At 38.5% G+C, this 15,492-nt stretch overlaps 1 protein-coding gene across 1 annotated transcript in view; it reads left to right on the forward strand.

Annotated features, from left to right (window-relative positions):
* LOC128666237 (laminin subunit beta-4) overlaps positions 1–15,492 on the forward strand; it is a 233,982-nt gene that overhangs the window by 190,186 nt on the left and 28,304 nt on the right. The window contains exons 30-31 of the mRNA XM_053720711.1: positions 905–1,112; positions 11,376–11,517. Coding sequence (XP_053576686.1) covers positions 905–1,112; positions 11,376–11,517 — 350 coding nt within the window. The remainder of the gene's footprint in view (positions 1–904; positions 1,113–11,375; positions 11,518–15,492) is intronic.

Raw genomic sequence — 15,492 nt, forward strand, 5'->3', positions numbered from 1 at the left:
AAATACATAGAACATTTTCCTCTATCTGAAGAACATTGGAATGTAAAATAGATACAGTTCATACACAGTAAAACGCATGATTAAATATTAAAATTTATTAAAAATTATTTTTCTTATTTTCAGGTATTTGAGTGGAAGCAAATTGAACAATGAAAGTTAATTGCTCTTTGCTCCATTTATGATGCTGCTTCGGAGTCCCATTGTTTCAGACTTGCCTGAAACGGAAGTTAAAGGGCCACTAAACCCAAAATCTTTCTTTCATGATTCAGATAGAGAATAGAAATTTAAACAACATTACAATTTACTTCCATTATTTATTTTGCTTCATTTTTTAAATATCCTTAGTTGAAGAAAAAGCAATGCACATGGTGAGCCAATCACACGAGGCTTCTATGTGCAGCAACCAATCAGCAGCTAGTGAGCATATCTAGATATGCTTTTCATCAAAGAATATCAAGAGAATAAAACAAATTAGATAATATAAGTAAATTAGAAAGATGTTTAAAATTGCATTCTCTTTCTAAATCATAAAAGAAAAAATGTGGATGGCATGTCCCTTTAAGAAGCAGTGTTTGTAAAACTACTGCCCCTTTTAGGTGGCAGATTGAAATCATCCCAATCCGATCCAATCGGGATGATTGACAGCCCCTGCTAATGGCCGATTGGGGCCTTCCACAAGCTGTAGCGAATCATGTCCGCTCGACAGTTCATAACTCTACCCCTCTGTCTCAATCTTTAGTGTTTAATTGTAACTGTACTGCCCCTTTGAGTATGTTTTTAGCAGCAGCTAACACTAACTGAATCCCTTTTCCCTACCATTCCTATCGGGGGCTTTATGTGGCACTAAATTAATACAACTCTTTACACATATGACTCTTTATATTTATGTTTTATTGACTTGCAGAGGAAGGAGCTGACCCAGAAAGCATTGAGCTGGTAGCCCGACAGGTTCTGAACATCTCATTGCCAGCCAGTTCTAATGACATTGCCACACTCCTGAGCAAGATCAGAGAAAGCATTGGGAACCTCAGCGGAGTAGACATGATTCTGAACAACACGTCTGAGAGTCTGGAAACCGCAAAGAGCCTTCTAGACCAGGCAACAGCTGCTAAGTAAGTCTAATTCGGCTCTGTACGTGATTGGGTCATCTTCCCATGCTACATAGTACCAAACATGCTGTTTGTGAGTAATCAGTCATATTAGCTGTCTGACAGCTGGATACATCATCATTACGTGTTTGTTTGTTCTGCAACAGTTAATTTATCACTGAAGAAGTTATTATTATTATAATTATCGGTGAGCGTGTCACTATATTAGTGCAAACCGTACTGACAACTCAAACAGACAAATTATTATTATTATCGGTGAGTGTGTCGCTATATTAGTGCAAACCATACTGACAACTCAAACAGACAAATTATTATTATTATCGGCGAGCGTGTCACTATATTAGTGCAAACCATACTGACAACTCAAACAGACAAATTATTATTATTATCGGTGAGCGTGTCACTATATTAGTGCAAACCATACTGACAACTCAAACAGACAAATTATTATTATTATCGGTGAGCGTGTCGCTATATTAGTGCAAACCGTACTGACAACTCAAACAGACAAATTATTATTATTATCGGTGAGCGTGTCACTATATTAGTGCAAACCATACTGACAACTCAAACAGACAAATTATTATTATTATCTGTGAGCGTGTCGCTATATTAGTGCAAACCATACTGACAACTCAAACAGACAAATTATTATTATTATCGGTGAGCGTGTCGCTATATTAGTGCAAACCATACTGACACCTCAAACAGACAAATTATTATTATTATCGGTGAGCGTGTCGCTATATTAGTGCAAACCGTACTGACAACTCAAACAGACAAATTATTATTATTATCGGTGAGCGTGTTGCTATATTAGTGCAAACCATACTAACAATTTAAACAGACAAATTATCGTTATTATTATCAGTGAGCGTGTCGCTATATTAGTGCAAACCGTACTGACAACTCAAACAGACAAATTATTATTATCGGTGAGCGTGTCGCTATATTAGTGCAAACCGTACTGACAACTCAAACAGACAAATTATTATTATTATCGGTGAGCGTGTTGCTATATTAGTGCAAACCATACTAACAATTTAAACAGACAAATTATCGTTATTATTATCAGTGAGCGTGCCACTCTATTAGTGCAAACCGTACTGACAACTCAAACAGACAAATTATTATTATTATTATCGGTGAGCGTGCCTCTATATTAGTGCACTCCGTACTGACAACTCAAATAGACAAATTATTATTATCGGTGAGCGTGTCACTCTATTAGTGCAAACCATACTAACAACTCAAACAGACAAATTATTGTCATTGTAAGATACAGAATTTGTTTGCCTCATATTCAGATAACAAGAATGAAAGGTTTTATATCTGTTTGTTTAGTTTGATTGTACCAGTAATAATATTTATGTTTTTGTTAGCTTCCAATGCCTCTTTGCCTACCAAATATGGCCCAGAAACACTGTGTATGTACAGCTCTTTGTTTACAGTATTTTTATGGAGGGCAACTAGCAATCCTACTCACTGTTATCCTCTGAATCGAAAAAGAAAATGAGACCCTAACAGCACATAACCAGCAGGTGCCACACATGCATGTGACATATACAGGGAGTGCAGAATTATTAGGCAAGTTGTATTTTTGAGGATTAATTTTATTATTGAACAACAACCTCAATGAACCCAAAAAACTCATTAATATCAAAGCTGACTAGTTTTGGAAGTATTTTTTAGTTTGTTTTTAGTCATAGCTATTTTAGGGGGATATCTGTGTGTGCATGTGACTATTACTGTGCATAATTATTAGGCAACTTAACAAAAAACAAATATATACCCATTTCAATTATTTATTTTTACCAGTGAAACCAATATAACATCTCAACATTCACAAATATACATTTCTGACATTCAAAAACAAAACAAAAACAAATCAGTGACCAATATAGCCACCTTTCTTTGCAAGGACACTCAGAAGCCTGCCATCCATGGATTCTGTCAGTGTTTTGATCTGTTCACCATCAACATTGCGTGCAGCAGCAACCACAGCCTCCCAGACACTGTTCAGAGAGGTGTACTGTTTTCCCTCCTTGTAAATCTCACATTTGATGATGGACCACAGGTTCTCAATGGGGTTCAGATCAGGTGAACAAGGAGGCCATGTCATTAGATTTTCTTCTTTTATACCCTTTCTTGCCAGCCACGCTGTGGAGTACTTGGACGCGTGTGATGGAGCATTGTCCTGCATGAAAATCATGTTTTTCTTGAAGGATGCAGACCTCTTCCTGTACCACTGCTTGAAGAAGGTGTCTTCCAGAAACTGGCAGTAGGACTGGGAGTTGAGCTTGACTCCATCCTCAACCCGAAAAGGCCCCACAAGCTCATCTTTGATGATACCAGCCCAAACCAGTACTCCACCTCCACCTTGCTGGCGTCTGAGTCGGACTGGAGCTCTCTGCCCTTTACCAATCCAGCCACGGGCCCATCCATCTGGCCCATCAAGACTCACTCTCATTTCATCAGTCCATAAAACCTTAGAAAAATCAGTCTTGAGATATTTCTTGGCCCAGTCTTGACGTTTCAGCTTGTGTGTCTTGTTCAGTGGTGGTCGTCTTTCATCCTTTCTTACCTTGGCCATGTCTCTGAGTATTGCACACCTTGTGCTTTTGGGCACTCCAGTGATGTTGCAGCTCTGAAATATGGCCAAACTGGTGGCAAGTGGCATCTTGGCAGCTGCACGCTTGACTTTTCTCAGTTCATGGGCAGTTATTTTGCGCCTTGGTTTTTCCACACGCTTCTTGCGACCCTGTTGACTATTTTGAATGAAACGCTTGATTGTTCGATGATCACGCTTCAGAAGCTTTGCAATTTTAAGAGTGCTGCATCCCTCTGCAAGATATCTCACTATTTTTGACTTTTCTGAGCCTGTCAAGTCCTTCTTTTGACCCATTTTGCCAAAGGAAAGGAAGTTGCCTAATAATTATGCACACCTGATATAGGGTGTTGATGTCATTAGACCACACCCCTTCTCATTACAGAGATGCACATCACCTAATATGCTTAATTGGTAGTAGGCTTTCGAGCCTATACAGCTTGGAGTAAGACAACATGCATAAAGAGGATGATGTGGTCAAAATACTCATTTGCCTAATAATTCTGCACTCCCTGTATATATATAACTTTTTTCCTTTTTTCTTAATGCTGCAAAAAATATTTAATTTTTAAAAAAAAATTTAAATAAAGATGGGATCTTAGTCACACAATATGGCCATATTCTGCTCAGCCAGTCACCACTTACAAGGTGTCCCACAATAGACTGATCCTAACACTATGAAATTTAGCCAAACTAAGCTGAATAATACAATTCTAATATATCAAAGTAGAATTTCCAATCTCTCATCCAGACTGCATGGGATGAGGCTTCCTGGCTACATATTATTTCACATACTTCAAACTTGTTTCTCAATGCCGCAAAAAGTTGCCTTATATTCAAAATATATATATAACTTTGTCATTATATGCTTTGTGTATAACCATATATTTCCCCTGCCTGTTATCTTTTACTGACACTATCTGCCTGTCTCCTAAACCCCCATCATGATTTTTACGACACCCCATCCTCTCCCTGAATTCAGACCTCTGTAACACTTTGTCTTTTTAGCCTGTGTTTTAAAATATAATCTGTAAATTCCATCAAATTGGTCAGTATTGCTTCAGACTTGAAAAAGGAAGACACTCCTCCGAAAGCTTGTCATTTTATAAATGTATAGTTAGTCCAATAAAAAAAGTATCATTGCTCAATGCAATACTCTTTTTATTTTGATATATATATATAGTCATGCTGTCATTGCTCACATGTTTTCTATGTGCAATGTATACATCACGTGTATATGACAGTTACATGAACATGCAAATACACACACTACATGCCCCCCCCCCCCAGTACAGACCCACACTGTGATGTAATTAGCTTCAGTAACCACATCTGTGGTAGGTACTCACTTACCTGCCACTCGTTACTGGAAGACTTCACGTCACTGACTGCTCCCGCTGTCCTTCCTACGTGTATTTGACCAAGTTTGTCAGGGCAAGGCAAAGCGCGGGGCCCAGGGCCAGTGCCCTAATCGCCCCACTGCCCTGCATTAGAGATTGAGTTTAAGGTTTAGGTTTAAGGGCTAACACCTTGGATTCCAGAGTAAGCAGGCTTTCATGTCCCCAAACAGTATTGTCATTTGTGATATTACTGAACACAGTGACATTGCTGAGCCACATTCTGGCTATGGCGACTGGGATCAGAACCAAAATCATTATTGCAGCACAATAAGGGGTCAGCCTGCCTAACAGCCTACTGTTTAGTGAATACAAAAATTGACAGCTGCAGTTTGCACATCGAGTTAAATATAATGAAGTTAAAGGGACATTAAATTTAAAAAAATCTATACAGAATGATGTAGTTAAAGCAAAGCCTAGCCTGGGAATAATATGCAGAGCTATGTATTTTACAGTGGTGTGTGTTGTTTAAATATTGAAACAATAAGGACTTGATTTATCAAACCCTTCTCCCCCCTTTGATTGCAGGTTCACACCAGTAAAAACCTGCAGTGATGATTTATCATGCAGCGCTCATAAGTCTGCTTCTTCCCTGTCCTGTTCGCCACCTATCCCCCAGTCTTTTCCGCGGGTATGGGGCAGGGTTGCACACAAGCCCACAGGATAAATCGAGCCCTATGTGTAAAGTTTTATGGCCCAATTCTCTAAAGCTGTCTGGTCTGGAGAGATTCTATAAGTGCTGCATTAGTATTCCGAGGCCCCTCAGGGATTGTTTTAAAGGGCATTTTTACCTTGGAGACTATGTGTTCCATTAAATTGAGTTCACGAATAGTGTTTATTTAAAAAAAGAAAAACTTTTATTACAATATAATAGTCAGTAAAATAAGGGTCCATAAAGCAATTCTGTAACCTAGGTTTTCTTCTTCTCTGCTGAGGCCAATCAGGGTCAGTTATAAATGGGTCCCTAAAGTGTGTGACCAATGAATGTGTAGAATATAGCAGAGTTAAAAGGACTCTAAAGTACTCTAAATTTGTCTTCACTTTAGTTTGTTTCCAATGATCCATTTTACCTGCTGGATTGTATTAAATTGTTTACAAATAGATCCTTTTACTTTATTTCAGCAATCAAAATAGCTGCTTTTGCCTAAGGTATTCCTACCTAGTCTAAACGTTTCTATGTAGGTTTAAAAAAAACTGTGTAAACATACCCATCAGAAGAAATCACACTCCCTGTAGGTGGTAGAAGAGATAAGCAATAAAATGTTAAATTTAAATTCTTCTAAGTATTAGGCTTTGGTTTAGAGATAATATAAAGAAGCATGTATGTGTGTACAGAAAGTGATAAACTAAGGATATCTAAATTCCCTGCAAGCTCAACCTATTTTGTTTCAAAAAGAAAAAAAAACAGCTAAATAAATAAATAACTTACAGGATCAATTTCTCATACACTTTACAGTTCACTGTCCCTTTAAGACCGTAAGCTCATTTTCTACTTCTAACATGAATTGTAAAGCCCACAATTTTCTGAATTAATTTACAGGAAAGGGGACAAAGTAAATAACAAATATATTGCAAATATTCTTATTACATATAATTAACATTTTATCACTTCAATTTAAAAGTTTGTAATCTCCCTTTAACATATAGCTAATGTAATGGGCAGTCCTGTCCCCTTATCACAAAACATCAGTTTTTTTCTACTCATCAAATTAAATTCATAAAATCATAACTCATAATTAAATGCAGAGAATAGAGAGCGTTTAAATAAGTATTTTAGGCTTTTGTTTTCTTCAGTGGCTTAAAAACAGGGTATTTGAGAAAGAGATCCCCCTGCCCCCCTTTAATCCCCTGCTAACCAGAGTCTCTTTTGAATTGGGATTTTGTTTAATGCTCCTTAACGAACTGGGGAAGCTGAAGACTCAAATTCCAGATGTGTCTGCACAAGAGATTCAGTACATAGACCTATAATGTGTTTAAAAGCAGCACAAACCTCTTATTATTTTTTACAATAAGCTTCCAACAAAATCCAGATGGAATGGAACTTTATGAATAGGGAAGACAGGGACAAAATGAGAAGTGGTCACGCACGGTGGCTTATTTCCTGTAAGAGCTTGTGTGGCGCTCAGTTTGGTCATTAACTCCAGCACTCAAACTCACCTATTATTCCTTCAAAATGTTTTGCAAGTATTGCACTGAGCAAAGAAAAAGGTCATTTAAAGGAAATATATAGGGGTAGATTTATCCTAGTGCGAACGGACATGATACAATGTAGCGTATAATGTCCGCTGCACATCGATAAATCTTGTAAACTGCTGGTCCAATCGGCCGCTAGCAGGGGGTGTCAATCAACCCGATCGAGTCTGAAGGCTCCATACGGAGCTTGATGAATCGGCCCTGTACTATTTGTTATATACTTGCACAATATATATCAGCAATTAAAAGGACATTAAACATGTTTAATTTAAGTATAGTAAAAAAAACACTTTGCAATACAGTTTTTTTTTTTTTTTTAAATTTTATTTATAACCAACACATGGTACAATGATAAGTTACAGATCTAAGACACCACGCAGGGTGTGACAAATTAACATAGAATCGATTAGACAGCATGATATAATAACATAATCCATTGGTTACAGTAAAATGAAATGTTCACACTTATATTTAGGTCTGTACAGGACTTGTATGGACTAGAGAACTTTCTAACAGCGGTTTTCATTTGTACCACAATGCTGGGGTTTTTTTTTTTATACTAACACAATCTAACTGAACATAAAATAAACTAACAAGACTGAGCTAAACCTCCTTAAACAGAGACACAGTAGAACCACAACAATAAAAGTTTTGCTGAATACCACAGTTATGCCCTCATATTAGGATAAAGAGGTAAAAGGGCATTACATCATAGAATGAAAAGGTTGAGACATATAGTATTGTGAGTAAGCCCACGGGTGCAACTGCTAAATGTAGCGAATATATCAAAGAGGGGGGGTAGGGCCCACAGATTTAATGAGTAAGATCAATATATACATAGTATTGCAGTTTAATAAACTAACAAGACTAAACTAAACCTCCTTAACCAAGGAAAATTGACTATTAAATTATAGATTATAAATTACATTGCCCTACAAATATCATCTAACAAACATTGACTGGGAAAAATGTGGCTGTTGTATTATTACAAGTATGTAACCACTCGTACTTTATAAGAAAGCAGAGTGGTCAAGATTTTAGCATATTATGAGAGTTATAACACACCGCAATTCTCAGTAAACAGCGCTATGATTATGCAACATTTCAGAATCTTAGCTAACAATATAGCACATAACACATAACAAAACAATGAAATGAGGCTGCTAAGCTACACAGATAAGTTAAACAGTGTGGCCGCCTTAATATTGCAGGCATTACTTAATAGTTTCTTGGTAAATAAGGGTGAGTTGAGCGTATACACAGGCTGCTTAAAATGATTGCATATATCTGACAGAAGCTCCAAGCAGGAGTTATATATATATACATATGTTGAGACCTTAGTGTGCAGCAACATTTTGATTCACCAAGATACATCTAATAAGAATGATGGTAACAAGGATCGTATTGTTAAGTGCCAGCCAAACAAAACACTATCAAAAGGCTGATTAACACTGCTCAGCAAATCAAGTAAACAACACCAGAGCATAATAGAGAGGTTGATATACATAACAATAGTATAGTTCAGCTACTGCTCACAAATGCCTTCAGCCCCTGTGTGTCATAGTAAGAAATTATGCTTGCTAGCGGGTACAGTGAACTCATATCTTTAAGCATATGAGAAGCGGTGTGTAAGTAAGAATTAAATGAAATAGGACAAAAGCACATACATAATCAGGTGTAGAAAATAATATAAGGCAGCCGCTGTCTATTGGTTTCTTGTATTGACTGGTGTTGAACAAATGCAACTGGGCAATCAAAGGTGCTGAAAGTTACACAGATGTACAAAGGATAGGTGAAAGCCTCTGGTCACATAGGAGTTTGTTGCATAGTCAGCTGGTAAATGGGACTGTGACCATAAGCTGATCATCCGATCCCGACACGGAGTGGAGCGTGGCAGACATACCTCAGAAGGGTGCAGCTGATTTGCGAAGGGGAGAGAGGCAACCTCACAGTGAGAATTAAGTGCGGCAGAACAACCAAAGGTGGAGCGACAGGAGTTTCAGCCGCATTGTTAGCACGGTAAGCGGTATTGAGACCAGTCTCCATTTCTAAGCTTCTTGGTCTGGGCTCTGTGGCTGACGCTGCAGTAGTCATAGCGGGTAGCCGTGAGTTGAATTTTGAGTCCCCAGCTGGTGCTATGGTAGAGATCCAACGTTCCATGCGGGAAGGTGATGCCCCGGCTGCTAGAATTGTCAGCGCTGTTCCCTTCCGTGAGGGAGCTGAGGTTAGAGAGCTGATGTCCGCCTGTGGGCACGATACTAAGCCACCCCTCACGCTCTGTAAGGTGGATTCCGAAGCAGACTTCACCTGTCGGCGCGGTTGTACTGTTGCTCTCACCAAAGTGCTTAGGTTAGAGCAGGACAGGAGGAGCCGGTCAAATTTGGGCAATAAAATGGCCTTTATTTCGTCCAGGGCATAGGCATCCGTACACATGTCTTTGATGATGAGCCTCTCCATTATGTAGGATCTATGTACAATGTGGCGGGAGATCACCCGCCACCACACCAAAACGGTTTCTGGCTTCTCGGGGGCCGAGGGATAGTATGCCTCAATCCAGTAAAGTTCTCGGGCACTAACACTGCCAAGAGAGAGAAGGATGGCGAAGGTTCCAGCCACTTTTAACTTCTAGATACTCGGAGACTCAGGAGTCTGTGGCCATCTTGGAACGCCACCCACCGGAAGTCCTTCTTTGCAATACAGTTTAATTATTTAGCTTGCCTCCTTGTCTGTCTTATCAGGTCTTTCTATCTCATCTGCTGAGGACACTTAGGGACATATATAACAGGCAATATAATAAATTCTGCAAACAAGGCTGTTTGGAAACCCTATTCTTTAACAGTCCTATATTCCACATCCCTTTTTCACACTCATTTTACATCTGTCTCTAACTATCATCAGCAAAATAAATAAATATGGAAAAACCTAGGTTACAACATGGCAGCACTCATTACTGTATAGAAACAGTAATAGATACTAAACCTTTACACTTATATTTTCAATATTTAAGCATGGGTTTTACAAGTTCAAAGTAAAATGTTTGCGCCTGAGCAAAAGCCGACAGGAGTTAACTTCAAGGCCCCTATTTATTAAAGGTGTTGCGGACCTGATCCGACAGTGCGGATCAGGTCCACAACACCTCGCTAAATGCGGAGAGCAATACGCTTGCCGTATTCAGCATTGCACCAGCAGCTCACAAGAGCTGCTGGTGCAACGCCGCCCCCTGCTGACTCGCGGCCGCCAGCAGGGGGGTGTTAATCAACTCGATCGTACTCGATCGGGTTGATTTCCAGCGATTCCTGTCCGCCTGCTCAGAGCAGCCAGACAGGGTTATGGAGCAGCGGTCTTTAATAATTTGTGTTTCTGGCGAGTCTGAAGACTCGCCAGAAACAGGGGCCCACAAGCTCCGTTCGGAGCTTGATAAATGGACCCCCAAGACTTCAGATATTTCGACCACGGTAACTTTTTCTCCCCATAGACTTCAATGGAGAGTGCAAATGGAAAAAACGAACACCTATCGCTCGCACACTAACCTGATATTTTCATGTTGGGTTAGTGCACTTGAGAATATGTGATCAGGTTTGCGTGCAAGTAGGGTGTTAGGTTTTTTCCACTTTTTTTGCTCTATTTACGTCTATGGGGGAATACGTTCATTAGGAGCACAATATAATAACTTTGGCTTTTTGCGAGCATCAAGTTAGCATGCGAGAAATAACTTTTTACTTTCAACTTGTGATACAAGCGCAACCCGACGTGTGCAAAAAGCTTACTTCTAGTGCTATTTAATGGTGTTTCAATACAGATTCTATATCACACCACAGCATATGTGCGTATGCCGCTGAAAATAGTAATAACTTTTACTAAAAGCATTTTTTGCTAATGGAAGTATATTGCAAAAATACTTCTATATAAAACTGAAATGTATCTATACACATCTTAGTTTTACCTTTAATGGCTTTATTTTTCTTTAAATAGACAGAATATGTATTTATGGTTTTGTGTTGTTTCTTTTTTAAGATTAAAAAAAAGATTTGTTGCACAATTTTGCATATTTTTCTCTTCTAAACCCAGGGCACAAGCGGAAGCTGTCAGCGGAAATATCACAAACACACGGAACTTACTCACTGTCGCCGAAGAAAAAGCAAATGCTGCAGAGAAAGCCATAAAAAAAGCAAAACAAAACATTAAGGGATTAAAAACAAATCTGGAAAAGGTAAAGTCAAACTAGCAGGGCTCTGATTTTCTTTAAATTCACCAACATTGTTAAATGAATTTCTGTCCAGTCAGTATTATGCCTGTCCGTGGCTTTGTTGATGTATTATTGATGTGTACTGAACTGTAAGGGTGTTAAAAGTCCTTCAATAAAACAATAGATATCAGATTATAATATTAAAGTGATGTAAAAAGTGTATTCTTCATTGGGACTATTTACATCATTTTATTAGTATAATTTATTTTGGTCGTGATTGTATTTATATCACTTTATTTTACATAAATATCAGATTATCCCATAGGGGCATATATAACAATGTGCGAGGGGACATGCTGTCGGCATTTATCATTGCATCAGCAGTTCTTGTGAATTTGATCGTGTTGATTTCTGTCCGCCACCTCAGAGCAGGCGGACAAGTTATGGAGCAGCGAAGCTTCATAAATATGCCCCATAATATTCAACAAAGCAAATATACAAATTCCGTTATTAGGCTTCATAAAAATGAAAAAATATTTTCCTTTATCTATATATTTATATAGGGTAGTTTAGAACATTTTTTTTTTTTGGGGGGGGACCATAAGTAAAAATACCCATCTATATCCTTTACTATATTTTATTGTAGCTTTGCATTTATTTTCTACAACAACAGAACAGGCTGCATAAAATGAACGGTAGAAAGACATTACTGTAACTCTTCTCAGGGCCAATGTCTTGGTTTCTGGCTCTGCCCACATCCCTGACTACACCTAACCCCGCCCATGAGCTCCCCTCACCATGACACCCTCTTCCTGTCATGACTCCTCCCACCAGCTACCTGTGGGCTACAGTATGTATTACACATAAAAACAGTTGGGCTTTTCCAGCCATAAACCAGGAGACATCTTAAACCCAAACAAATGGAAGATTGTTCTGTAATGTTGACCCTCTTTTGTATTCAACAAGGAGAATGGGAGGAGCCCATGGCTCATGTTTTTGGGCAACCAATCAACATACCTTTCTTTCCTGTCCTGGTCAATAATCCCAAGTAGAATTACACTTAGCTGAATGAGGAAGATAATTTCATTCTTGATCCTCTCCATTGAGTTTTGCTGAACAACTGCTTTTATGAGTTGCTGTAGGAAATAGCTTAGTGGTAGCTTTGCAGGTTGTAGAATCTAACAATATTCATAAGAAATTATTCCCGTATCGGCCTATTTAAAATCAAGGGTAATGTAAAATCTACATTAAACATATGCATCTGCTATTTAAAATCACTCAATACAGCATAAATATGTGTATATTGTTACATACACCACACACAACCATGTTACAGAAACATTACGGGCTTGAATTTTGCAAACCTTAAACATACGAATGTTGTTTAAAATTGTATTCTCTATCTGAATCTTGAAATCATTTTTTCTTGGTTTAATGTCCCTTTAAGTGTATATTGATTTATGGTGTAGCTTCCATTACAAAAAATATTGCAATAATAGGTGTATGTGTGTTAGTTTGTGTATCTCCATAAAAGGGCATGTAGTTTAAATTCTATTGCAAAAATATTTTATTTACTCTAAAAGATTGCTTACGCTACCTTTTTTTGTACAAATTGATTTTAAAATTGGAAGTCACCTTTATTAAAGTACTTGTTGAATCAGATAAGCTGATCCAATGTATTGGTTTTAAAGTTTTACATCTAATATTTATTTTTAGTTGTCCTAAATAATAATTTAAAAAAATTCCTCAGTTTTTTTCACTTTTTGGGGGGGGCGCTTCAGATTTTTGTGCCTAAAGGCACCTGAGATGTAAATCCAGCCCTGCGTATTGTTTCAAATCGCCTTTTTAAGAAGAAGCAAACTTATAAGACAAATCTGCACCTAATCATGTTACAGAAGTTCCCCGTCCCCTTGCCAGAGAACTTCATCAAATGAAATGAGACGCACACAGCCAAGACAGCAGCACACGCACACGTAGAAAATGTACTTACATGTGTCTTACCGTACTTATTCTTCATCTTAGCACCCAGCAACAAGCTACACATAACTGCAGGACAAAGAGAAGAATTTCACATATTATGTTCATAACTAATAATCAGATTAATGACACACGTGCCTGTTGTTTGCACACAAAGATACACGTGTTTGTATGATGTTAACACAAAGATACACACTTTTACTTGGTTTTCATACGCAGCGATGAGTATACTGTTAGAGCGGTATATTAGGATACCACAAGGATTTAGAGCTTTAAGCGGGCCCGGAGGGTAGCGTGTTTGGGGCTTGTGTGTTTGAATACTGAGGATTAATAGACACTAATCTGAATGGATAATATGTAACAGTAATCTGATATGTTGTTACTCGAAACCAAGTATGATACTCTGAAGTGTCTGAGAATGAAAGAAGCCTTTATTTATCCTCTGTAAAAGTGTTGTTGATAAGCAATAGGGCTATTAGTCAGAAATCGGCTGGCTGGGTAACCCCCACGAAGCTTGCAGGCAGGACGCCTTTGAGCGCATAGGTTGTCTGCCTTTAAAGTATGAATACCGTGATATATCTTTATCCCTTTTGCTAATAAGAAAGTAATATGACACTACCCAATCACACCCTCCGGCTACCTGGCCTATTCCTGTTTTTTATTTGTTTTGGGATTTATTTGACAATAAGGGAATGGTTGTGATATACCCTTCCTCTGATCCCAATTTTAGATAAATGTTGTGTCCACGTAATTTTTCCAATAAAGTGTTAATTTTCCATTTTTTCTATTATACTGTTAGAGAACTAAACGCCTCTATTCACTTGAACAACAGGTGCAGTTTATTATGTAAAAAGCATGAACATACGCTCATTGCTTTACACGTACTACATGCATTGTAGGAATCATACAACCTCTCTAAACTAGGTGCGTTTCCTTATGTTTCCTATAGACAGCAATAGCTGCAGTGCTTGTGGCAGGTAAGATAACTGACTCACAAATAGATATCATCAGTAGTGATGTTGCGAATTGTTCACAGGCGAATAGTTCCCGGCGAACATAGCTTGTTCACGTTCGCAGCAGAGGGCGAACATATGCGATGTTCGATCCACCCCCTATTCGTCATCATTGAGTAAACTTTGATCCTGTATCTCACAGTCTGCAGACACATTACAGCCAATCAGCAGCAGACACTCCCTCTCAGACCCTCCCAGCTCCTGGGCAGCAGCCATTTTAGATTCATTCTGATCCTGCATTGTTAGTGAGAGGAGGGACAGTGTAGCTGCTGCTGATTTTTTAGGGAAATTGATAGCTAGGCTAGTGTATTCAGTGTCCGCTACAGTCCTGAAGGACTCATCTGATCTCTGCTGTTTGGACAGCACCCCAAAAAGGGCTAGAACATCAGTCAGGTTTTTTTTTCCAGTTTTTTTGCCTGTGTAATTTTGACTGTGAAACATCAGTCTGCTAGTGTAATCTAATTGCAGTTGCCTGCCTGCAGTGCCACCACTCATATCTGTTGTAACAGTAGTGTAAATTTAAAAAAAAAAAACTTTTTTGACTGTGAAACATCAGTCTGCTAGTGTAATCTAATAGCAGTTGCCTCCCTGTCAGCGTGTGTGCCAGGCCCACTTGCCAACTAGTGCCACCACTCATATCTGTTGTAACAGTAGTGTAAATATTTAAAAAAAAAAACATTTTTGACTGTGAAACATCAGTCTGCTTTTTTGTGTCAGGCTCACAGCATATACTGTGTCCACTTGCCCAGTGCCACCACTCATATCTTGTTTAATAGTAGTGTAAGTGTACATTTAAAAAAAATAAACTTTTTGGATTGTGAAACATCAGTCTGCTATTTTGTGTCAGGCTCACAGCATATACTGTGCCCACTTGCCCAGTGGCACCACTCATATTATTTTGTTTAATAGTAGTGTAAAAATGACAGGCAGAGGCAGGCCACCCCGCAGGTGCCGTCGTGGTCGTGGTGCTGTGATTCACTTTGACCCTACAATAATGCCCAGTGTTCAG

This window comes from Bombina bombina, chromosome 7 (genome assembly GCF_027579735.1).
Source record: "Bombina bombina isolate aBomBom1 chromosome 7, aBomBom1.pri, whole genome shotgun sequence".
NCBI lineage: Eukaryota > Metazoa > Chordata > Amphibia > Anura > Bombinatoridae > Bombina > Bombina bombina.